General features: G+C 40.6%; 1 protein-coding gene across 6 annotated transcripts in view; it reads right to left on the reverse strand.

The window, feature by feature from the left end:
• Positions 1 to 26,949, reverse strand: part of PTPRM (protein tyrosine phosphatase receptor type M) — a 784,719-nt gene extending 757,770 nt beyond the window's left edge. For all 6 annotated transcript variants that reach the window (XM_019797919.2, XM_011222861.3, XM_034642281.1 and 3 more), the window contains exon 1: positions 26,496 to 26,949. In XM_019797919.2, the coding sequence (XP_019653478.1) occupies positions 26,496 to 26,568 (73 nt within the window). In that variant the 5' untranslated portion in view covers positions 26,569 to 26,949. The remainder of the gene's footprint in view (positions 1 to 26,495) is intronic.
• Positions 26,950 to 26,955: the final 6 nt, after the last annotated feature.

The following is a 26,955-nucleotide window of genomic DNA, read 5'->3' on the forward strand; positions in this document are numbered from 1 at the left end:
AGCATAATGAGTTAATCTAATTTTCTAATCAAGACATTAAAGTTCCTTCTTCCTTAACAGCTCTTAATAATAACATACTTACAAAGCTCAGCAGTGGCTGAAGAATGACCTTCCTCAACAATAACTGAGTTAAACTCCTCTGAAACAGACTGCGGCCAAGAAATTCTAAACACGATTGAACTAAAGCCACAGAAGGCCACTGTGTTCTGGAACAACAAAAATTAGAATGAGACAGAATATTTTTATTTGGTCTAAAACTTGGTAACACTTTAACATGTATAGAGTGCCAACAATTCAAGGGTCCCTACAAGGAATACAAAGCTTATATCCTTTAGGAATGAGACTTTATTGCTAAGTAAGTGGACGTAAATCATAGTAAATAGGCTGTTCTACCAAGAGACACACAGTTGCTTGCTTACTCCTCTATGTTGCTTTAAAACAAAGCAAAACAAAAAGAAAAGATTCAAAATTGGATTCTCGGACCAAAGAGTCATTCAACAAAAAACAAATACATCTAAGATAACAGCAATGTTTAGCAGAAAAAAATCTCACAAGAGGCAAAAGTTGAATAAGCAAAAAACACTTCTCCCAAGAAAGTGCTGACATCAACAATGCTATTAACACAATAAAGCTCAACAATGCTTGGTAACCCTGTTATAAAAGGACACAAGATTAGCACTATTTTACATCTGCTTAAAAGATAATGTTACTTAATTCTAGAAAATTCTGAGTACCTAATTTCTCCTGACTCACCCCAGAGAACTAAGCACTGACTTGAGCAATAGTAGATGATCCATAAACACACAGAAACATGATCAGTAGAGATAACTTAATGAATACCACACAAATTTATCTTAACCTCAGAATTATGCTTTGTGTTTATTCCTATGAGAATATGTGTAAGTTCAAATACAATCACAAGCACTTAACTCAGATTTCAGTTAGTTAAACATAGGACCATAATTTTGAACCACATTGTTTACTAGAAGATACTACTTAGCTGTCATTAGTAAACATTTTGAATTTTGAGAAACCAAAGATTTTCTGGGTAGTTCTGGGCTCAAACACAAAAAAATGCCAAAGAATATGTATTCTGATGAACTTCAAAAGCTTTTCATTTTGTTTTAGTTTATGTAAGTAGAAATTTCTTAAAATACCAGCCTTTGTTTTATTGAAGAATCCGCTCTAATGTTGTATCTAAAACTTCTCATTAACTTCGAAACGTCACTTTTTAGAAAGGCCATTTTTGAAAAAACAAAACATCCCATTTTGGGAAATGCAATACATTGTTATAGGTTTTGAACATTTCAGTGTTCATTAATACAAATGTGTGCTATTTACAAATGTTTCGACACATAATTCTGAACTGCCCATATCTGGACAATGTTAGGGAAGAATCTTTTCTCCTACCGTCACATTTTTTATTCTTTGCAAATGTTCATTCTTTTTCAAACAGTGTGGTCTCGGAAATCTTTACAGAAAAGCTACTGCTTACACACTTCTCAACTAGCATTTTACAAAAAAAAAATCTGTAATACAGGCTACTACTGGAAACGTGAACTATGCATCATCTAGGTCCACGCTGGACATAACATAATCCACTCTGACTGTCCTCCCCGTCCTGCCTGACGAGCCAGGGTAGTGGACAACAGATTGGGAGAGAAGGCCAGAAACCTGAGCACAAAATGTAACTTTCTAGGAAACCTCAACTGACCTCTGGGTTATGACAGTGACTACTTCTCTGTGTCTAATTTCATTCTACCTGCCTTTTCCAAAAAAAAAAAAAAAGCGTAACAGCTGACCAGAATAAGTCAACAGTCTGCCCATTTGTGACAAAAATTACCTCCAATTGCAACATTCAGAGAATGGATGAAGAAATTATTAGCATCTACATCTGAGACGGAGCAAATGGCCAAGAAGGGAAAAGTCAGCTTTCTGCCAGCCCCCTTAGCACCTGTCCGTCAGCGACCCAAGCCCTGTACTGCTGCTCACAAAGCACTTCTTCATCCCGCTTAACCACACTTGCACACAGCTGACCTTCTCCATGTTAAGAACATGCAAGGAATTAAAAGATAAGTAAAAAAAAACTAGGGGAAGGTACAGTTGACCATTTAATGACATGGGGGTTGGGGCACTGACCTCCCATGCAGTTCAAAAATCATGTATAACTTTTGGCTTCCCAAAAACTTAACTACTAATAGCCTACTTTTGACCAGAAGCCTTACTGATAACATAAACAGTTGATCAACCGATATTGCGTGTTATATGTATTCTACCCTATATTCTTACAGCAAAGTAGGCTAGAGAAAAGAAAATGTTAATAAGAAAATCATAAAGAATAGAAAATTCATTTACAGTGCTGAACTGTATTCACCGAAAAATTCTGTGTATAACTATCCCCACACAGTTCAAACCTGTATTGTTTAAGGGTTGACTGTACTTTGTAGAGAAAGGTAAATGACATTCCTACAAAGAATTTTAACAAAACAACAAATAAGGTGAAGATTCCAATAGAAAAAAAGCAAAGCTCAAGTCAATAAATAAACACAAATGGCCAATAAACTTAACCAATATTTTTTTTCATTTTTTCAATACATTTCCAAGGAACACCGTCTTTTGTCAAACAATTTGGCAAAGACTGAAATATTTCTGGTGTGTTCTGGGGGTGTCAATAGAAATAGATACAACCGTTCTGGAGGGCAGTTTGTCAGAAATCCACGAACACATTTACGGTGATTATTCTATGTAAATAATAAGGCATGTGGAAAAGGTTGATGTGTGTAGAAAAATGTTAATCACAGCACAGTTTAGCATTTTGCGAAACAGCCGTAGCTTGGAAACAATATCCAGCCCACAAAATGTTGCATAACAAGCATGTTCTTCTATACCAGGGAGTATTACGCAGCCAAGGAAATACGCTCTCAGATGTCTTTGTATATTTTAAGGATCTAGAAAAATGCAGTTTAAGATTGTTTAAGGTTAATTTAAGGCCAGAATTTAAGACTAAGCTCAAAAAAGAAAAAGATGGAATTATATACATATGACTTTAATTTTTTAAAACACACACATGAACTGCAAACAAGCAGGAAAGAAATATATTGAAATACAGTAATAATGAGTGACAGCATTACAAATTCTTTTCTTCTTTATATTTTTCCTGTTTTCCAAACTTGCTGTATGAAAAAAAAAATATTTTTAACAAAAAGAGGTTAAGGGGAAAGAAACTACACAATATATAAAAAGTAAAGAAATAACTATAAAGAAATGTTTCTACTAAAATATTCCTAGAAGATGTGAATTCAAAATACCTACCTACATATGGAATTTCCACTAAAGAGGTTTTAAGGTAAAAGGTAAGCTACATAATGCTGTAACTTATGAAACTTATTGAAGAAATGAGTGGCTGACAGGTGCCACACACCATTCTAGGCATTAGGGACACAGAATGATCACATTTATTTAAAAAAATTAATTTAATTATAAACTTTAGCACCTCCACGGCAAAAATCTTCACTGGAATGATAAAGGAGCACCCTCCTATTTAACTGGGGAGAGGACATAATACCTTGAAAAAAGTATATGGATAGAAAAAAAATAAATAACCCAAAATCTAGTGGTTATCTCCAAAATAAGAAAAATTAGGTAATTTGCTAAAACTGGAAAATGGGATTTTAAGTGTGCAACATTTATCAGGTTTTGTTTTGTTTTGTTTTTTTAACAAACCCACCCACTTTAAGTATCAAGTTTATATATTTAGTCCCAACTTGGGGTTAAATATTTAGTGAAAAAGTATTCAATAACTGGAAATCTAGAAAGAAAATACAATATTTTTTTAAAGATTTTTTTTATTTATTTGACAGAGAAAGAGACAGCCAGCGAGAGAGGGAACACAAGCCGGGGGAGTGGGAGAGGAAGAAGCAGGCTCATAGCGGAGAAGCCTGATGTGGGGCCCGATCCCATAACGCTGGGATCACGCCCTGAGCCGAAGGCAGATGCTTAACCGCTGTGCCACCCAGGCGCCCCGAAAATACATTTTTAAAAAGTAACTCTAAAACTAATTTATTACATTTTAATTTGTTTTGTTCACTTTTGGGTCCCCATTTCAGTATCTTTAATCCTTTAAAAGTAAAAAGTTGATTTTGACATTTTAACACATGAGTATTTATTCTCCTAGTCTCTATCAAACAGACAACTGGGGAAAATTCTTCTGTGATGTTTTCTTTGATACACTGTCACTATCAACAAGAATGATCACTGCAAAAGTCACTTCTTTAAGGAAGCCTTCCCTGATTAGCTCAAGCCTTCCCCATTGTATAAGCTCCCAGTTTATGAGCAACTTTCTTTGTACCAACCATCTTTCTATGTCATTTGACCTGTACTTGTTTGCCCCCTCCACTGAAGTGCAAGCCCATGAGGGCAACAAGACCAGGCCTATTTGCTTGCCTCTTGATCCCCACTACCTAGCACAGTATTAGCATTCAGGGACTAAAATTACAGGTAAGTAAAAGTCACAGAGTTCTGGGTATAAGACTGAGAGATTGCTCATTAAAACATAAGGATAATTAGGTCCCAAGTTTTCTCATGAGTTAAGATAAGCTTCATCAAAGAAACATACTCCTCTCTTGCTCCAGGCCAGATGGGGAACAGGCATTAAGAATCACATGTTCCTAGTCCAGATAGAAGTTGCTGCAGGGCCATAGGAAGAATATTAGATATGGGCCCCAAAGGTCAGTATTCACATCCTGGGCTCTGCTAGTTACTAGCCATGCCAGGCCTAAGTATATTTCCCTATTTCTAAAATGTGAGTGCTATTATCAATCTCATGAAATTTTTTTTTAGGACAGAATTAACATTTTGAGAGGAAAAATAAAAACTGCAATACACTATGGAAATGTTTTATTATTATCTTGATAAGTGAAGACTATACTGCTTCAGCCTCATGGGGCCTCAGGACAGAAGATGTACAGACACCATAACCAAATATTCACAGATGAACAGCAGAGCAGGACAAACACCTGAATATGGACCGGAAGTATTCATTACATAATCAAGGCAAAGATCTCCATCTGTTCCTGACAGTAAACATATTAAAAACCACGGATGGAGCAATTGTTATTGAAGTATCTATGCCACCGCGTTCTTCTATTAATGTAACCACCTGAGACTGTATAAAAGTATTTGACATGCCAGGACCTCCCTTGCTCTGCTACCTTCTCCTAGGATGACTCTATTATAAACTGATGTTGCTTCACTTAATTACTGTCCCCCCCAAAAGCAGATGAACATTAACTAGACCAGAACAGAAATCACTGCTTGATAGACATTCCCCAACACTTAAGTAGCCAATAAAAAAGCCATTGCATACTCAGGTCAATCTGTTTCACTCCTAAAGGGGCCCTTGGCAGCCAATTCCTCCTCAGAAGCACATCAGGAAGGCATCGATGTGGCTTCGATTTCGAGACGTGATGGGCATCTTCCTGAGGTTTTCCTAACAGCCATGGTGACTGCCTGGGTACCACCTGCTCCAAACTCCTCCAGGCAAGAACCATCCCTGCCATCATCATCGTGGGGCGCTCTGGGATCACAACCAAGTCCTGCCTGCGCCTGAAGAGAACCCTGGCTCCTGCCCACGTCCAGCATGGCTGATGTCCTTGGATAAGCCACTCAGACAGTGGAAAGACCCTAGAACTCCAAGCACCGCGACAGTACTGCTGTGCCCTTGACTGTCAAAACGCAGTGCAGAGAAATGGGCTTCAAGGAAGATAATTTGAGAAAAAAGCCATTTTTGGAAGATAATTTGAGAAACAAGCCATTTTCTTTCACTCTGCAAGGTATGTATGCTGACCTCTGTCCTTGAATCAAATCAGCTCTACATTATCTTTGCTCCCATACAGTTGTCTTCCCGGACTTGTTTTCAAGTTATCCCTTCAATTTGGAGGTCAGGTTGAAAAAAGAAAAGAGCTGCAGACATTTTGCTGCTACAATGACACCGAAGCTTTCATGCGCAGAACACCCCCCATTACGTCACTCAATATGCTGACAGAGAGCCTTGGATGGAAACCAAGGAGCCTCGAACAGGAATACTATTTCCCTCTTCCCGTGACTGCAGGCAGCTTCAAATCAGTATCTAACGGTGTACACCTTCCTGTTTCATTCTTGTGTTACTACTTCTCTTATCCTTTTACGCCTCACTTCAGATACATTAAATGAAACTGATTCACTATCTCTTCTATATATTTGATTTTTTTTTTTTTTGCTTTTGCCAATCAAAAGTGTCTGTTGCTTCCCTAACATCCACAGGAGTAAACTGAGGAAGAGGTGGGAGGGGTGTTATAGAGAGACAAAGTTAAGACCTAATTCTACCCTCAAGGAGCTCTCGAAAAAGGAAAAAGATTAGTATGTCTGACTGAAGAAGTTCTGGGTTCAAATCCCAGCTCCTCCACTCTCCTACCACCAATCCCTAGATAAGCGACGCAGGTTTTCTGAATTTTGGTGTCCAAGATTTTCGAGTATTATGGCCTTCCTCACCAAGCCATTAAGATTCACAACTGGCAGAAGAGACACAAGCAACTTATAATGTGTAAAGCACTACATCTGAGTAAGCTCTTTATGTCATTAATACAGAGGTTCAAGGTTAAAGGCTTGCAGAGTAAAATTCCTGCAATGCTGTTTCCTCCAGCAGGGAACGAGTGGGTAGAAAGTGGACGTAAGTGATTGCTAATGCATTAATGACTGACATGTGGCAGTGACAATGAGACACACAGATGCAATTTGACATTAATGGAGAGATTTGCCTGTGGTCATGAACATGGTGGTGGGGGTGGGGAAGACGCACCGCCTCTTGCCTTTAACTTGGGTATGAAATCAAACGTCAGCCAAGATTAATTAGAAGCCTGGAGTTTCATTCTCCACTGTTGATAGGAAAAGTACATTTCCATAATGTGAGGAAACGTTTACGTGGGACGCAAATCTGGCTGACATTGAGGGAAGGGCTGCTTCATTGTGAATGCCGCCTGTGTGGTGCTTGTCAGGGCAATTACTTTCCGCTCAAGTGGCTTGCTTTTTAACATTTTATTATCTTAACAACAAAAAACTCTGGAAGCAATAATTATTTATTATGTTAATTCTTTAGCTTTCTTCCTGAAATTTCTGTAAGACCATTAAAAACTAGCTGTGCCCTTGAAACAAGCCATGAGTTTATTAATACTCAACCAATTAGGGGAAAAAAGCAAAGTAACAGAACACTCCACACCAGCAATTAACTAAGCAGTTTGCACTTTCCTTGCCACACATTTTATTCCAGGAAGCATCCTATATATTTAACCGACTGAAAAATGATGTGAAATGTGTTTACATCATTACAAGGACCTACAAAATCTGAAAGGAACAGAAGGAACTTGCCGCATCTGTCTAGAAAATGTTCAAGCCCAGGTTATAATGAAAGCCAATTCTTCTTTCCCCTCTCATAAATATGGAAAGCCACCTCAGAGTGCTTTCTCGACCCCCTATGGAAGGCTCCAAAGCAAAGGGCAATTTTATCTTCTCATTTCAATTCCCTTTGCCCAGCACGCACCCAACACGTGCACACGAGCATGCGTGCGCGCCCGCGCACACACACACATTATACCACCTTTGTATTTATTAATTAAACCCCTTTTTTCTAATGTACTCCAGTCTTTAGGCTCCGCCATTCTAGGACCCTGTTGACTATAAAGGTCAGGCCAATTCACCAAGAGCCCCAGAGCAGGGGCTACTAAATAAAGAGCTGCCGCCAATGCCGCTGACCAGTGCAGGGAGCTGTGAGCCAGGAACGGGGTGTGGGGCTCCCCCCCTCAGGAGGGCAGCAGCCTGCCAGCTCGGAAGCAGGAAATGTCCAGAACAGGTGGGAAGATGTAGCTGGAAAGAGAGAGAAGCCAGACCACTAGACTGGTGGCAATAAGGGGCATGGCCCCCCCATAGCTTTTGAGGCAGCAGAAGCAGCAGACCCTACCTGGAAGAGGACAGGAAAGTGTTGGGGGACACCTTTGGGACATCTCCACAGATTTCCTGATGTGGCGGCACTCCCGGAGAGTAAAGAAGGCAATATCACCTACTCCTCTCTTTCCTTATTGTTCTTATTTACCCTTCAAGCCCATGTTGCTTGCACAAACATGATTACGTAAAACTTCAAAAATTACTCGTAGTCTTTGTTTTTCTATTTCCCAGGTGACCCTAAAAACCCACGGAACTGTATGATCTAAAACAACAATGAACACAAGAAAAACACTCTTAGTGAGGCATAGTGGAACTATTAAGAAAGTAAAGATTCTGACTGCTTCAAGGCTTGAATGGTTTTTTTATCCTTAATGGTATATCAGTATTTCTTACTTTGAGGGTGCTAAAATACACAACACAAGGAATCAGTAACTTTAAATCAAACCACAGGCTGCTGAAATTCCTTACTTCCAGCTCCATTGTGGTTGCAATAATGTTGAGTAAAGAAAAAAGTCAACTTTTTTGGGAAAGGAACACCAGTAGGTATGTATAAGCAATGGGACACACGGAGCTCCCAGAGGTCAGTGTTAATGCCTCCTCATCCACTCTCCCAGTCCCCACTGCTTGCAGAAGAAAGCAGCCGCCAGCCATGGCTTTTAACAATCAGTTTATTTCAGGCTGTTTTAGTTTTCAAAATAGACATGGTCCAATTATATTTTCTGACATTGTTTCTCTAAGCACAAATACCTGTAGCCTGGTGTCTAAATATAAACACAGGCCCCCAGAATTAAAATCTAGCTCACCTGAGATCTTTGTTAATTCTCACTCATTTCTTTTCCCCCAAATAATGTAAATCCTAACAGATCTAAATAAAAACAAGTTGGCTCTCCGTCTCTTGGTGTCTGTCTCTCTCTTCTCTGTTATTACTGGTGTTTAAACATACAGCAAGAAATCTGTTTCATGTGCTTTAGAATACTTCTGAACGTTCAGCAGTGGGGTTTTCAATCTGTGTTAATTTTTAGGGGGGTGCTCAATTAGAGCACAGACATACTTGCTTGTCTCCCTCAGCCCTCCCTCCCTCCCTCCCTCCGACCACTGGCACGCTGCTTCCCTAAGCTCTCTGATCTAATTCTGCACAAATGCTTAATAAGGTTGTAGAGATTTAATACAATTAGGAGTGTTGCTCACAAATTAACCAATCCATTAACACTCTAGCAAAGAAACAATTCCAGAGGAAAAGCCAGCCAAGTGAGGATTAGAAGACAACTGGCTAAGGGTACGATCTGTTTTAAAAAAATCACACTGTGGTGCATGTGTTTTCACATCTACATTTCTATGTTTTGTGCTTTACACCTTTCAGAGCAAAGAAAAATGGAGGTAAATTGTGCCATCTGAGAATTTTCCTCTTTTCCTATTCGGTTGCTAGAAGTGGGGGGATCATCACTTTGCTAGTTCATACTCACAAAATCATCGCAGATCTTTACTGAGTTAAATATTCATAGATTCGACTCCTATATAATCACTACTTTACGTCACTTTCATCATAAGATAGATATATGAACACATAGAAGGAAATCTGACAAATGCAGAAAAATTAAAGCAAAAATATTAATAAATCCACTATCTAGAAATAACTATTAATATTTTGGCTTCTATTTTATATATTTCCATAGACTTTAATAAACATTTCAAAATCATTAAATAAGACTGGCATTCTCCTATACACAATTTTGTCACCTGTTTTTGTCCCATATCACTATATTGTGATCATCTGACATCCTTAAATATTCATTGTCATGATTCTTGGTGGCTGTTTGGCATTCTATAACCTGAATATACTGTGATTTAACCCACTCCCTATTGTGGGATATTCAAATTTTTCCCATTTTTCACTACTGTAGAAAATGCCTTAGTGAATATTCTTGCAGGGGATTTTCCGTACATGTCCACTTTTATTTCATTAGTATAGATTTATCATATTTTATAAAGCCCCATCCTTTTTGCATCCCTCTCCACGCTGCAGGTGTGCACACACTCCTGCACGGGCTCCATCACTCTGCAAACAACCACAGGCCAACGGGTGGACCCTTGGATAACCCATCATCTCGCCATCTCTTTCAGTCCCACTCAAATCACATTATAAATCTCCTTATGTGTGAAAATTGCTAAAATGCTGATAAGATGCTGGTGTTGTATTGTCTGAAGAAATTTAAGGGAGAAATTTGACTGAATATTAGTAAAGGGATAATGTGCTTCATCATTTTCCTAAGAAGAACATTACCAAAGATTGGCTGCCTCGCTTTAGAACTCATGGGGAGCCTGAGCTCAGGCTCTCTCTGAGGCCTAAACAACCATTTCACCTGTGCTTCAAGATCCATGTAATAAGATAACTGCCACCCACTTCCCATTAAAGAAACCACGAGAAAGACCACACTGAGTGTACGGGGAAGCCTCAAATCATAAAGTGACTTGGAGACGCACAGGTTGTTTGAATCATCTCTACAGCTTTCTGTGCTTCCTGTTGTCTGCTTCCTGGAAACAAGGTGAGAATTCAGCTGGAAAGTGCCAATTGTCTGGAAGATTGAGTTACAGAATGGGAAATGATTTTTTTCTCTTTTGCAAGATTCTTTCAGGTCAAACTGATTCTTTCAGGGCAAATGAGGAGTTCATTCCATTGTTTGGTTTTCATGTAATTATTAATGACTCAAAAACCGAAGTCCTAACATCTAAATTATTTTTTAAGTCATGATGATCTGTTTCAACTTCAGAAGGGGTGGTTGAAACACAGAGGCAGAAAATACATGTCGAAGTCACAGACTAAGTTAAGACCAGAATGGAGTTATTATAAACCAGAGGTCACCGGCTTAGTTTCTGCCTTTTTGTGTTGGCGGAGAAGGGAGGGTTAAAAGGCTGAGCACAGAGGATTTTCTTGGGCAGTGAAAATACTCCATATGACACTATAATGGTGGATAGATGTCATCATACATTTGTCCAAACCCACAGAATGTACAACACTAAAAGGGTACTCTAACGTACACTCTGGACTTGGAGTGAGAACGATGTGTCAGGACAAGTTCATCGATTGTAACGAATGTTCCAAATGGTGGGGGATGTTGATAATGAGGGAGACCATGCCTGTGTAGGGGCAGGGCATGTGGGAAATCTCTGGTACCTTCTTCTTAATAATTTTGCTGAGAACTTAAAACTGCTCTAAAAAAATTAACTTTTTTTTTTTTTAATTAGGTCTCCATCTGGAAAGAAAAAGGCTACAGACCCTGAGCCATAGGGGCCTGCCCCATCAGTTCCATGGCTGGTGTAGAAGTCCCAACAGAGTCACAAAGCAGGAGACCTCTGCAGCCTCAAGAAAATTAAGGGATGCACATCACCTACAGGGGAAAGGACACCGATTTGCATCCTAGCTCCAGATAGCTTTGCCTCTCCTGTCTGCCCTTTCTCAACAGACCTCACACCTTACAAAAGGAAGGTGCACCTCTCGAGTGTAAAAGCGTCCATGGCATCAAAGACCCAATGTAAGCTATTGCTCTCAAGGAAGCGCTCTTTAATGATTAATCAAACACCAGACACTCACCGTGGGGTTTCGTGTCTTTCCCTGTCATATCCATATTTCATTTAAGGGTAAAACAATGTACTAGAGATAGAATATTTTAGCCCTTGTGGAATGTTATAAAATCAGATATATTACACAAGTTAACAACCACACATCTTCCTTCCCTTGACCGTAAAGAATTCATTTCACAGCTGAGAAACGGGTGAAATTATAAAAAGAGTAACATCGGTAAATATTAAATGCAAAAACATTACCTTTAAATGTACCTAAATGTAATAATTCTTTTTTAGCGTATATACTCACATTCAACAACAGGACATTAACTGGTAACAAAAGAACCTTCAAACAACCAAAAGTATGTATGTTCCTGACACTGATTCTTTTAAATAGAATTGCAATGCTTTCCAAAATTTTCAAATTATACAGGAAAAATTCACAAAGAAAAATACATGAGATTTAGTTTAGATTCAGTGTGCATTTTACGGTAATATAATTAAAATCCACTTTATCAGACATTCATTTATGAAGTAATCGGTCCAATGAAAGGCAATTCAACGCTCATCTTGTAAAATATTTACTATTTTCTATCTCATGTTAACAAAAACGTGCTATGTCAATCCTCTGCTGAGCCAGTTTATTTTGAGTAGCATATACTGCTCTTTTGTTAAAGACATGGGAAAAGTTGGATTCTGCTATCTTTAGAAACTAATATACTTATTCCTGAAAGTATGCCCATGATTCTTATTTAATTATTCCCAGAAGTCAAACACCAGAGTTCAACACATACATTCACATATTTACCAGAAAAACAGCATGCTTTTTCATTATAATCCTCACTTTATAATACCTCAGAATTTTAGGTGCCCATTATATTACATTCCTATAAATTAATGAGAAACAGAATAAATTTGCCATCATTTAAGGGACTTATACTTAATATAAAATATAATTAATTCCATTACATCTGCATCATTTTAAACTTGACTAACCTGCTTTTAATAATCTGCCATATCATTTCTTTTCACTTTTTAAAATTTTTCGTCAAAATGCAAATTAACACTTATTTGAAATTAACAACTAAGTTAGACCTTTTCTCCTAGAAAGTAAAGCTGATGTGACTGACAGCTTTGAGGAGGACTGCTATGCTAACCAAACCAACCATACAACAGATATTTTTCATTCAGTGATTAGCCTGAATCTTCATCTCTAAGGTTTAAGAAAAATGTATATATGTATGCATATGTATGTATATATGTATATGTATACATATGCATATATATGTATATGTATGCAAGGTATATAAATGTATATAGATGTATATTTAAAACATACATTAGCTAAAGTATATTAAAGTTAATATTTTTGTTTTCACAATAATTTCTGGATATCTCTGTATTTCTCGGTTAAACAAGGTGCCTTTAAGTTAAAAATAACAGGTGTCATTAACAGGCATTGATGAATCTTGGCTTACAGGGTCGGCTTGGATTAATCCCCAGTAAACAAGAAGGTGCATGACTGGACAGCAAAGTCTTTACAGACTAGTCGGTTTCCAATTTTTGGCTTTGAGCATTTTCAAGAATGAAACTTATCAGACTGGTCATTACAAATAATTTCTAAGGCTAGAACTCAGTACAAATCTTGGCATGTAACTTGAAATGAATTCAAAGTGGCACTGGTATGACAAAAATTCTCTAGTCCTGTCTACCTAATTATATGAACAAATTTCTCAACACAGATTTATAAAAATGAAATGTGGAAATAGAATTTGGGTTTAACCCTATTGAGCAGTAAGTAATGTCATAAGGTCTATCCACAGATGCATGAACTAATTTTTCTAAAGTCCAGCTGATATCTGAAATACTACTCCAATAAATTTTAACCATGATTCAATTGTATACAAATAATTTGAATGATGACTCAACTAGATAAAATTTAGTACTTAGTGCTTTACGGTCCCATAAAATTAAAGATAAAATTAAAATCTCAATTTATACACATTTTTGTTGCAGAGAAGTTTGATAAGTAATCACTAAAAGACTCTCAAGCTTAAACATGTTGTAATAGGATAAGATTCTACGGGGAAATAAAATGTAAATAGCAGTTCAAGAAGAAAAATAAAGCATATAAAATTTCTCTCAATTAAATACAAGCTTGTTCATGTATTTTTAAATGGACAATGGAAAGACTCGAATCTTTTTGGTATTTAGATGTTTCTGAAGGATGCCTTTAAAAGATTGTTGCAAGTTTTATCTTAAAATATCAGTATTTACTGTACAGCATAAATTCTCTCCTTCTCAACTGTATAAATTTACGACGCAAAATTCTGAACCCCGATGGCTGTGTTGAGTCCCTGGGACGAGCTGTGCCTACCCACTACCTTCTCTGTTACAAGAGCCAACAAATGCCCTGTTTGATGAAGGCCAGCTTTGACTGAGGTTTTCTGTTCAAAGAAGTTCTCACTATGATAGGACACACATTTGAATTCAGCTTTCTAACAGCCAACATAAAGAGGAAAACTTGATGGGTTACACAATTCGCTATGTCCACAAGAAGAAACTAAGTCCATAGGAAAATCACACCTTTTCCTGGAACTAAGACCCAGAAGGGAATCTCCCCAGCCAGCCATTATAAAGATTCTATATCACGTCCTGAAACATCACTCAATATCCTTGTAACAGACACAACACTCCGTTTGAAATGCTTTTGCGTAGAGCACACCTCAATACAGATGGATGGCATCAAATCAGAGCATAAATCAGGAAAAGGCAATTCTGCACCTGTGTGTATGGGGAGGGAAGCTATACGTACATGTCCCCACGCTCAGATGACCTGGCTTTGCCAGAAATGGACTCAGCTTCACCTCTCAAAGCCTTCATCAATTCTCACATCCAAGCTTTTATTAGCTACTGTGCAGCAATGGTTTTGAAAGTATCATATCCTCTCAGCATGGTACCTCACACATAATTAGTGCTCAATGCATGGCTATCACTTATTACTATCAATTCCAACCCCCTGAAATAAGGCCTATCTCTGTTGCCACAATTTAAGTAGAAAATCACAGCCTTCAGCCTACTTGCCACATAGCCTTTGGTGGCACCTATGAATGGCAAATACATTCTCAAGTATGGAGGAAAAAGTGAGCTTCGTTTGTGCAGAGGCAGCCTATGGCAAATGTGGGAAACATCTAAAATCACTCAGACATCCCTTCAACTTCTTTTTAAGAAGCAACTTCATTCTATACCCAGAGATCTCTCAGATTGGACCCAATGTTCTAGACATTTTTCCCATCCTCATCTATCAAAAATAACCCATTGATCCAGGTCTCACTCTCTTAACACCATGCTATATGACAAATTAATATGAACTAAGATGACAATCCTCATACTCTTCAAGCAATTGCAGAGACCTTATAGATCCTTGAATCGAATGTCTTCATTTTTACAAGTAAGAAATCTGACATCTAAGGATATGTCAACTTATCAAGGTGACAGCTAGTTGAGGATGTCATATTAAGATGACTTAATGAGCCACCTCTCCCAGACATGACATTTCAACAAGCACCTTTCTTCCTTGGTCAAAATGATGAGCTGGTGGAAATTTCGAGTGCCTTAACAGACTGGTACGCCCATTTTGAGGTTTGTGAGTCTTTTAGGAACTACTACAATCAAAATGCCAAGCTTTTGGCCCCCTTACGGGGCCCCTAAGACCAATTATTCTAGTGTCCCTGTTTCAATGAACAGGAGATAAAGGAATAAGTACTGGAAAATCTTATTCCCAATGCCATCTTGTCTCATCCTCTTCTATGAATGAGTCATCTGAAAATGCAGCTCAAAGCTGCAAATTTGAAGATCTAAAGTCATCGTGTTCTGATTACCCTGAAATGTCTTTATTCTTTTATTATATCCTAAAAATTCCAGACTGATAGCACATTTACTAGAGGTCACCAAGTTAAAAGATAGGTACAAAACAGCTACAAAACAGCCAAGTTTCTATAAAATGCCTTGTTTCATAATTCACTTTCTCTTCCGACACCAGAAAGCCTCTGCTTCATAAAAGAAAATGCTCTTTGGTCAGTTAATAATTTGGTCTAAAGATCCATGTGATGATCTTTGGATGCTTTCTTCACACTAATCAGAGATATAAGTTCTCCAAAGGGCATGGTTCTGAGCCACAGCGACTTTCTTACTGACAGTCTTTCAACTTGTACAGGCATCAAGATAATCTGGATGTTTCCCGACCAGTTTCTGTGGCCCCTTCCAGAGATTCTGACTCAGTGGGTCTGTGGGGCCAGGAATATGAGGCCTGGAGCCTCACGTGACTTTAACGCACGTGCGTACCACCACCTTCCAGGCTACTGAGTAGCGCTGGCTTTGCATGGTGCCAATTCTGAGGGGATCGTTTTGCTCTTTTCAGCTTTTTTTTTCCTCTTAAAACACAGTATTGGCCATGTACTTATAGCATGGGTAGGTGTACAACCACATCGACATAACTGTCACTTCTACGGCCTCCAGGCACCACAACTATCAACGCCTTGGACTCGGAAAGGGAATCTATTAGCTTGAACCATATGAAACTGTCAATATTCGACTCTTTCTGACTTACGAGAACAGTGGGTTCACATGGTTAAACCTGCAACGGACACGGATGGGGCAGAACTGGCCAGTGCCCTCTCTTCCTCACGACTGAATAGACACAGCCCTGTCATCTCAAGAGGCCTCCTAACGTCATGGCACTGGTTAGTCTTTTCAATAATCTTGCAAGGTACTTTTCCAGAAAAGAAAACCAAGGCTCAGAAAAATGAACATAGCCAAGACGACAAGGCTATTCAGAAGCCTTGTTGCAAAATCAGGAACACCTGATCTACCCGGCGGCCTCTGCCCTTCTTTCCAAACCCCAGGGAAGCCAGAGTTGACGTCAGAACCTTAACATCCTCCAGCTGTCCAAGTCCCTCTGTGACTGGGCAAACCCCCCAAACCTTCCAAGGGTCAGCAACACAGGACTCTCAAGAAGCTTGCACAGTGGCTCCTGGCCCCCACCCAGGAGCACTGGGAAAAAAAGGAGGGGCTCCCAAAAGAGCCACACAAATGGGATGAACAAGTTAACTGACAAGAGAAACTGGACAAGAACCCCCATGACATACACATAGCACATAATGCCCGTGGATAACCGTGGAGATTCCACACCCTATTCAGAGGTCTAGATTTTAAGAATCAAAGAAGTAGAGAACACAGTTTATGAGACTGTTGTCAAACTGACCTCTTTTTATGAAGTTTCGTCATTTGTATACTCTACTGACTGCAAAGGAACTAGAGCGTGCTGGCTCTAATGAAGATGAGCCAGACGTTCCTGGACAGTGAGCTCTGTGCAGGTATCAGGAATTTCATTCTGAATCAGAAATAAACCCAGCAAAGAGAATATATATTACTCCCTGTTATGGAACCTTCTTACCAGTGATGCCATAATTCTTTTAATTTACCAGTGACTAAAATCAAATCCCCCTACAGTCGTGATAAACCTACCACATGATAAATTCCATTTTTTAGCAAAATTCTGCTTTATAACATAACCAATTAATACATTTTTATTATACATGATAAAATCACAGGCTTACTTTCATATGTTTAAGTAACAAAAGGTAATGCTGTAAATCCTGTAAATATAGCAACTAAATATCTACATGCCTTTAAGTTGCTAAGGGTACCAAAAACAAAACCTACAGCCTGGGTCTATTATTAACATTATTCCAAATGCTTTAAAAAGTCAAACTGACAGAAAAAAAAAAAAAAGCAGTAAGCATAAGTACTTTGATATTTTTCCTCCCTAAAGGAACTTCACTTCTGCATTCATTAAACAAATATATTGTTAAGTAATTAATACACACTATAGATTGCCCAGTGATTTGATTTTTATTTCATATATCATCTATATATATCTATATATAGATATATAGAGTGGGGTTTTTTTGTTGTTTTTTTTTAGAAAGAGAGGGAGGAGGGGTGGGAAGGAGAGGGAGAGAATCTTTTTTTTTTTTTCCTCCTTCATGGAATCATTTATTTCAATGTCAAAACACTTTCAATTATTTTTTTATTATTATTTAAATTCAAGTTAGTTAATATATTAGTTTCAGGGGTAGAATTTCATCAGTTGCATATAACACCCAGTGCTCATTTCATCAAGTGCCCTCCTCAATGCTCATCACCCAGTTATCCCATACTCCCCCCACCTCTCCTCCAGCAACCCTCAGTTTATTCCCTATAGTTAAGAGTCTCTTATGGTTTGCCTCTTTCTCTGTTTTTGTCTTATTTTTTTTTAAGATTTTATTTATTTACGTGACAGAGAGATAGCCAGCAAGAGAGGGAACACAGCAGGGGAGTGGGAGAGGAAGAAGCAGGCTCCCAGCGGAGGAGCCCGATGTGGGACTCGATCCCGGAACGCCGGGATCACGCCCTGAGCAGAAGGCAAACGCTTAACGACTGCACTACCCAGGCGCCCCTGTTTTTGTCTTATTTTTAGCTCCCCTTCCCCTATGTTCATCAGTTTTGTTTCTTACATTCCAAATATGAGTGAGATCATATGGTACTTGTCTTTCTCTGACTTATTTCACTTACCATAATACCCTCTAGTCCCATCCACATCATGACAAATGCAAGATTTCATTCTTTTTGATGGCTGAATAATATTCCATTACATATATAATGGAATACATATATACACACACACACACATATATACACATACATACGCACACACCTTTAGCCATTCATCCATCTATGGACATCTGGGCTCTTTCCATATTTTGGCTATCGTAAACATTGGGGTGCATGTGCCCCTTTGAATTACTATGTTTGCATCCTCTGAATAAATACCTAGTAGTGCAATTGCTGGGTCATAGGGTAGCTCTATTTTTAACTTTGTGAGGAAACTCCATACTGTTTTTCAGAGTGGCTGCACCAGCATGCCTTCCCACCAACAGTGTAAGACGGTTCCCCTTTCTCTGCATTAAGTAGGCTCCACACCCAGCATGGAGCCCAGTGTGGGGCTCGATCTCACAACTCTGAGATCATGACCTGAGCCAAAATCAAGAGTTGGGAGCTTAACCAACTGAGCCACCCAGGCACCCCATCAAGTATTTATTATAAAAGTAATGCTTTAGGCCACGTTTTTTGTATCCAGAGAGTTCATTTCAAGCATGTGGTTGGGACATGATTTAAAGTACTTCAAAATACCCCAACTGAGAAGAGAGATCAAACAGGATCCATCAAACACAGACCTTAAACAAGGTGTGGTCCAATTCCCCACCTCCTGCTGTCAGAAGCCTACCTGTGAACCTGCTTTGGATTCTACAGCTGGAAGCTTGGGAGAGGGAATGGGGCCTCTGACTTCCACAGTAATGCAAACTAAAACACATTCTTCTCCTTGTATGCAATAAATCTGCTTTCTGCATATTGAATAGGAATGAGATCAAAATGAATATTCACCCACCTGAAAACAAACTGATGCTCTATAAGCTTTTATGTTTTGCAGCCCATAAAAAGTAAATGCTTTGCTTCTGCTTAGGCTGTTGTATTCTGAAATAAATCAATCTGTTAAACGGTGGCCTTTTCCTCCAAGGGAGATTCCAAAAATACACCTGTTTTGACAAGTGCCTGACAAGTCTGCTCTTGGGCATCCTCCCCTCACGTGCTGCCTGCGGGCTATGCTCTCTGGCCTTCCAGGTCACAGCCCTCCCCCTCAACCCCAGATATGAGGTGAGGGACACTGCCTTCCATCAGGTCCTCCTCCCGCCCCTTGCTCCCAACAGTTGGGTTTCAGATAAAAAGTTTTTAACGACCCATTCGCCTTCCGTGTTTTAAGCAGGAAAATTCACGGCATCGGATTTCCAACGCTAATTGTAATGACTTCCTGAACGATATACCTAAATTGACAATGCCACAGAAGTAATCTCTTGCAGATGTAAGCACCATGCGCGAGCCGCTTCCTACCGATGTTACTTTTACACACCTGCCCATGGCTCTTCATCCCACTGCCTTTTCTGGCCTCTTGCAAAAAGGCCTGAGAAGGGCCCAAAGGTTAACATGAAGTCTTACTTCGTTGGCAAATACATACTACTTCTTCTAGCTCCACGGCTACATATAGAATAGCAGCAAAGACACAGCAAAAAGAAGAAGGGAAACGAGGAAGATGATCCCAGGCAAGTTTAAAGTAGTCTTTGGCTCAGTACTGAACTACAACCAACTAAAAATGATGACTATGGGGTCTACAACTTCCACCAAGGACTTTCATTTTACAGAGAAGAGTCAGACGCGCGGACAAGCAGACGAAGGTGCTCTGAATGGCATGCCTTCCTTCGAATGTAAGTAACTGAGTGCCAGAAGCCCTCTGTGGGTAAGGCTGGGCCTCCCCTGGCTCAGGCAGGTGGGTTTAAGGATGCAGCTACACCTAGTGATAGCTACGGATCGCAGCAGGAGAGGCACGAAGCAGGCCAGCCTGCCTTGTGGAACACACTCTGTGACTTGATTCTCTGAAAGGCTGGTGGCAGTGTTTTCAAGATAAATCTGTTCGATAACCGCACAATCGCTTTTATTTACCTGGCGTGTTAAATGACAGCGATGGCGATGACTGTCTTTTGTGGATAACAGAAATACAAGGCTGCTCCATTTTAGGATACGCACTAGCAGGACGCTAAAGAGATGTATAATGAAAACCTTTTCTTTTCCACCGGAAAGTTGAGTTCTCGTCCAAAGGCAGAGTTTCATATTTCCACGTTAAAATTCCAAATTTCTTGTACATTAATTTCCACTTTTCTTCTAACAAAGTCCTTGTTTCTATGTCAGTGGATTTTGAAGTTTTAATAAATGGACAAATGATCGTAACTGTATCTTTCTTATCTTTGCTCACTACCACCCCAAGGCTCCCCTATAAAGGGGCTTTACAACTACTAAGTACTCAATAAATATTTACTTGAACTAAAAGCATTATTTTGTAGGCACACTGGGCCATGCACTTATTACAATAAAACAATAATCTTCTATACAAAATATCCACCCAGAGAAATTTCCAAAGGCTAATCATTACTGCAAAATTTAATTAAAACTTTATGTTGTGGTAAGTAAAATTATAGAAAACTTTTCTATTTAAGTTTTACAACTGGCTGGATCCAATATCTTCCCCAGATAAGACTATTATTTGAAATGTCACACTGGCGGTTTCACCTAACAGGCTGAGAGTCGCAGCACAGTCACATCAGCCTGTTCTTAATTTTGGCTGTGTTCATCGGGAGGCTAATAAGTGCATGAATGTGAAGTCTATTTTTACCCCTGTTCTCTTTCAACTCTTATCAAGAGAGGCTGATCACGCAGGATGAGGATCCCAGTTCTTTCGGAAAAACAGTTCTTGGAGCATCAGAATGCCCTCAAGGGCTTGATTCAGCATAGACAGGAACCATTCCCCCTCACCCCTCCTCCAGTTTCAGATTCAGTAGTAGGTCTGGGAGGGGGGCCCAAGTGATGCTCACGCCGCTGGTCCAAGGACAACGCTTTCAGAACTACTTAAAACTGTGGCCACAAATCAGGATTCCCTGGTGATGCTGTGAGACCCTCCATGAACCTTCCACTCCAAAATCACCACAGCTCTGCCCCAGAAATCACAGCGGGAAGGGCCACTCCAGGGGCTCCGTGGGCACACTAAACTTTAGGAAGCACAGGTGTGAACACAGCTTGCCAACAACAGGGGCTCCATACCCCCAGCACCCTCCCCAAGGCCACCTAACGCCACTAAGGTGCAAGATGTCAGCATGACCTATGTGTACACACGTCACTCTTTTGATTATCTCCCCTTTCCTTTCCATAGGTTCCATCCTTAAGAGCAGAGAGAGTATAAGGGCAGCAACCCTCCTCTGCTAGGACCTCCAGAATTCACAGCACTGATGCCTGAGTGCGTAACACTCTTTCTCTCACGCCTGTTTTCTTTGATTCGCCTCTCACACACTTCCATTCCATGGTGGGGGTACTACAGACTCCCAAGGTTGGTGACTAAAGCTTTCCTGCTCCCCACCCAACACCAGCCCTGCTTATTTTTCTCTGTTGCGTTTTTCAGAGCTACAGAGTAAGCTCAGGCTTCCGGATGACTAAACCAGCAACCACAGCAGTATTTTCGCAGTATTTTAGGAACCAGGGAAGCTGCATCCTCTTAGGATGGGAGGTTTATAGGATTTTGCATCTTTTTAAATGTTTCACTAGTGAGTTTGAAACACATTAGTCATTAAGCCTTTTCTCACTTACAAAATAAACTTATTAATGTGTTATAGTCATAAAGATAATAACATAGATAAGAAACTTAAGAAAGTTTGTGGAACAGTTGGTTTTCAAAGAGAAGAATCTCAGAATGAAACTAAAGAGCATGGTGTGGTAGACACCACCCTTAAGAAAAATGTTACACTGCCAAAAAAATACGTAACTACTTATTAACATACCTGACCCCTAGCTGAAAACTCCGTCTTACGATATTTAATTGATACCTGCTCATTCTAGAAAACCTAATAAATCCTGAAACAAAAACTGAAAGGAAGCAACACTCAATGCAAAACACAGTTCCTCTACCAAACAGACACGTAAAACCTATCAGTTCCTAGAATGTACTATAATTGCTACAGAACTATCATGGGAAAATCCAAATAAAGCCATCGACTTCTACGTAACTGACAAAGAAATACTTAAATTCTAAAACCAACTTTTACCAAAACTAAAGGTTATGCTTCTTTCATACATGGTTTATTTACTGTGAAGGCATAAATCAGATCACCTGTTTATTAAGGAAAGTTCTTTAAGAATTATTCAAGTTATATACACAGCTACCCATATATCACGATATGTAAGTAACTTCACTTCCAAAAAACTGCATAATAACCCTTTGGAAACTTGAGAGACTAAAACCTGTAATTTTTCCAGATCAGAACAATTTATTACGCTCAAGCAATAAATACTTCCCTACATACACATAACACTAAAAATGTTATAGTAATTTCTTGGCATATTTCTTTCATGCTCACTGATTCAAATTTGAAATATTTTCATCATATGAATTATCAATCTAGTTAAAGCACCATAAGAATGTAAAATGTCATGATTATAGTTATCTGAAAAAGACAAATAAATCACACTGCTAAATAAATCTATTCCCACTTTTCGTAAAGGGTATTTTAATATTTTGTATTTTAAAGTAATTTAGACTTAACAGAAAAGTTGCAAAAAATATATAGATTTCAAGCTTTATGCACCTTCCCCTAACATTTACATCTGACATAACCCTCGTAGAATTTCCAAAATTAAGAAATTAAACACTGGTACAGTACTATTAACTAAACTATAGACTTTATTCCAATGATGCCTGTTTTCCCACATATATCCTTAGAATTATTTTTTAAATAATTTTTTTCCACAAGAGTCCCAAATTCACAAGGTTATGTTAAGGTTTAATTTATTCCAAATACTGTGGAAGAAACAAAGGGCCAAACCTCTTTGTATTTCTATCTCTGCAAACCAAAGTTTGCTTAAGAGAAATTAACACTTAAGATCTACCATAATGTAAAACTAAACACTTTGTTGTATGATATATATTTCAACTCGGCTTTTAAGAAATTGGGTCAAAGAGGAAGAACTTGCCAGCTATTTGGCTTCTCATCATGGAAAAGAGAATTTCAAACAAAAGTAAAATGATTTAACTTCCTTGAGTCTGACTCAATTTTTTCTTACAAAAGTTATTTTTAATGACCACTAAAAGCCTAGAAGGCAGAAAGTGAGCCTCCAATAAGAATATTGGCATTAGAAATTCCCAGAATAGGGGCGCCTGGGTGTCACAGTGGTTAAGCGTCTGCCTTTGGCTCAGGGCGTGATCCTGATCAAGCCCCACATCAGGCTCCTCCGCTATGAGCCTGCTTCTTCCTCCCCCACTCCCCCTGCTTGTGTTACCTCTCTTGCTGGCTGTCTCTATCTGTGTCGAATAAATAAATAAAATCTTTAAAAAAAAAAAAAAGAAATTCCCAGAATATTAACAAATTAGAAATTGTAAAGATGGAAAACAATTTTTAAAATGAAATGTTTATAGTAAATAAAGTCCACGTGAACCACAAACTGAATTCTTTTTTTTCTTTCAATAAATTTAGCATTCTATTTCTAATCTCTGGAATCCAAACTCCTTATAGTCCATCTCCAGAAATGATTAATTAATAACCATATAAATTCCAAACCCTTCCCAAAGAGGACAGGAGATTAGAGCACTGCAGAAGGGGAAGAGCAAAGTCCCTTGTGTATAAATCTCAGTCGCACCAAAAAACCGCCACTGATCACATAATGTAAATCTCATGATTTAGGCCATTGGGTGGCCTAAGGAGAACCCCTTGTGAAAAATGTTCATTTCAAAGTCAGGGAAATGCAGGCCAAGTTGGAACTTCCTCCAATTATCCCTCTCCCTCCCTTCTGTGTCAGTTTAATTCTGGTACAGTGTGAATGTTTGCAAATGATCAGCATTCACATTAGCATTTTATTCAACAAACTGTGCTTGCCTGTTAGATCTAAGACTTCGTGCTAAGTGGTTTATGGAGAACCAAGAAGGAAAAAAATATTGACTTTGCCTTCAAGGAGCTTACAATCTATCTCCTCTATCCGTAAATTGATTATCAATCACACAGGTGTGTCAGGTGGAAAGCAGCCAATTATTACAATTTCCAGAAGAATCCTAAAAAGAAATAAGTATCAGTGTCACTCATTACTTTCCCAACATACACAAAGAAATTGACTTTTCCAAAGCATTAGGAGCCTCACACCTATACTATCTAAAATGTAAAGTGGAGAGAAAGAACATCATGCATGGCAACATATCTAAGCGTTGCACACACAGAACTGGCCAACTTCAAATATTTACAATTTCAACATTTCAACACAATCTCTTGGATACCGCGCTTCATTTCCCCTTTGCCCACTAACATACTGGGATAACTCAGAAAGCACACCCCAGTTAATGGTATAATAAAAAACAAATAGGATGATATATTTCCTCTGAAAGAAAAAAATATGGCTAAATTTTAGTAAAAATCTCTGGGTTTGACAGTTTAAATCAGCCTTCACAAGGACACAGGTCCATCCTACCTAATGCTGAAATCCTTTTTAATGATAAAGGACTGATGCTTTAAATATGCTACATAAATATTTGTTTCCATCCCCTTGCACACAACTTAAAAATCCATCCAAACCCTACTTGTCAGGCTTAACTTTAAACAAATCCCAGGCAGAGAGTTATGAATCTTAATAAAGAGAAAACCATCACTAAGGCCCTCATATTTGGCTTCTAACACTAATGAGTTACAAGGCTCTAAAACTGGTGAGTTGACTCCATAATTTGCTAATAAGAAAGAATGAAGGCCAAAATCTGCATCAATTTTATATCAGACAGCAGTGTGTCGTTTTAAGTCCTCTGGAGCACGTGCAATTACCAGATAGTTAAGGAAATATTAAACTTAGGGAAAAGATATTTCTTTATTGAAGTTGACAGTTCGCATTTCACAGTACAGAGCAAACTGCCAATCACAATCTCATTTTCATCCTTGCAGCCAACTGTGGTCAAGGGTCCTGCAGCTCAGCAACACGCAGGACACAGGCATCTACTCCAAAAAAGTAAGAAATTAAGTTTCCAAAGACCAGACAGCCAAACGTCTCCAATGTTTAGAATATTCATTTTACCGTCAGTGAAAAACCCCTTCACCAAAAATAAATTTTTTTAAAGGTTCAACTTACTTATTCCTCCCTAATAAACACAGAAACCTATTTTGCAACCCAAGTTTATGGCCAAATAGTGGGGTTTTATTATATTAAAAACAAGAAGCCCAGGTCCACCATTATACGTGGACCTTAATGAAACTCATATATAAGAGAAAGTGTGCAAATGTGCACGCGTCTACCGTGAATCCATGTGTGTGCTCCAGGGACTGATGGCATCTAGAGGTAACCCCTGTAACACCGAGCGCCATTGGGCCCCACGCCTGACCCCCACCCCTGGGGTCTGCAGGTCCTCTCCGCGAGGGGCTCCTCCAGGCTCGGCACGCCCCCGCGCGCGCCGCTAGTCGCGCTAGTCGCTAGTCGCGCGCGTGCACACACACACACACACACACACACACACACTTGTACGCACAGTCCCTCTCCTTCCCACCTGGGACCCGGGGCAGCAGGGCTGGGTTAACAAGTTGCCACTGGCTGTGGCGCTCCGCAGGGGACCGAGGGCGGGTAGGTGGGGCCCGGAGAGTGCAAGGCCGCGTTGGCCCGGGGCCTGGGAGCCTGGACGCTACCTCCGGGGCTGCCGGGTCCTCCCGCTGGGACCGACGAGGAACGCCCGCCTAGGCTCTCCCGGGCTGCCGCGCGACGGTCTCAATAAGCCGGCGTCACCGGCCGCAAGGGACTGGGGGCCGGGCGAAAGGCACCACCGGAGCTGCTGCCGGGTCTGGACGATCGCCCCGAGCGCAGCCGGGCACCGGCAACCCGGCCTGGCCGCTGCTCCGGGTCGTAGGGATCGCGCAGCGCCCACGCCCGGCGGCCCAGGGCTGCGGCGCCGAACTTCAAGCAAAGTTTTCTGCTGTTCCTCTAGGAGCCGGCCGGGGACTCGGAGTGGCGGCGGTCTACCCCAAGCACGAGCCCAGGCCGCGGAGGAGCTGGGGCGAGACGAGGGTCCCGGTTCTAGGCCAGTGCTCGGGCTCGCCCGCTCCGGCCGCCCGAGTTGCCCGTGCCCGCCCTCCCCGCCAGCCCCTCGCCCAGCGCGGGCTAACGGACAGCAGCGGTGCCGGGCCCGCCGCGCCCCCTCCCCGGACTCGCTGCCCGCCTCGAGCTCTCCAGGCCGGGGAGCTGCCGGCGTCCCGGGCCCCCGCTCCGGCCCTCGCGTCCCCGGCGGCGGCACAAATGGTCCCACCTACCTGAAAACGTCTCCCCTGCCGCAGTTAGCAAAAGTCCGGCCAAAGTCGCCAGGCATGTCCCAAGTCTCCTCATGTTGCCGAGTGCGCGCCGGGCCGCTCCCAGGCGGCGCTGGGTGGGCGCGCGAGGGCGAAGGGCGGACGGGAGCTTGGGTTTCCAGGCAGCCAGAAGAGAAAGGTAAACAGCCAAAAACAGAACCAGAGCCCCAAAGTGCCAACAGTTGCAGAAGTCCGAACTCCGGCAGCTCCAGGGGCCAGGGGAGAGGATCCTGGGTCCTCCTCCCCTGCCGCCTGCCCCACTCGGCGTCTGGCGCGGCTGCGAAAAGGAGCGGAGGGCGCGCCCGCGGAGCCAAAATCCGCCCTCCGTTCCGGCTCCTGCACCCGCCGCCGCTCTCCTTCCCCTGCTCGGGACCCGAGCCGCCGGCGCCGGCCGTGGCCGTGGCGGTGGGCGCGCGCGTCCTGC

The sequence above is a fragment of the Ailuropoda melanoleuca genome, chromosome 14 (assembly GCF_002007445.2).
Source record: "Ailuropoda melanoleuca isolate Jingjing chromosome 14, ASM200744v2, whole genome shotgun sequence".
Taxonomy (NCBI): Eukaryota; Metazoa; Chordata; class Mammalia; order Carnivora; family Ursidae; genus Ailuropoda; species Ailuropoda melanoleuca.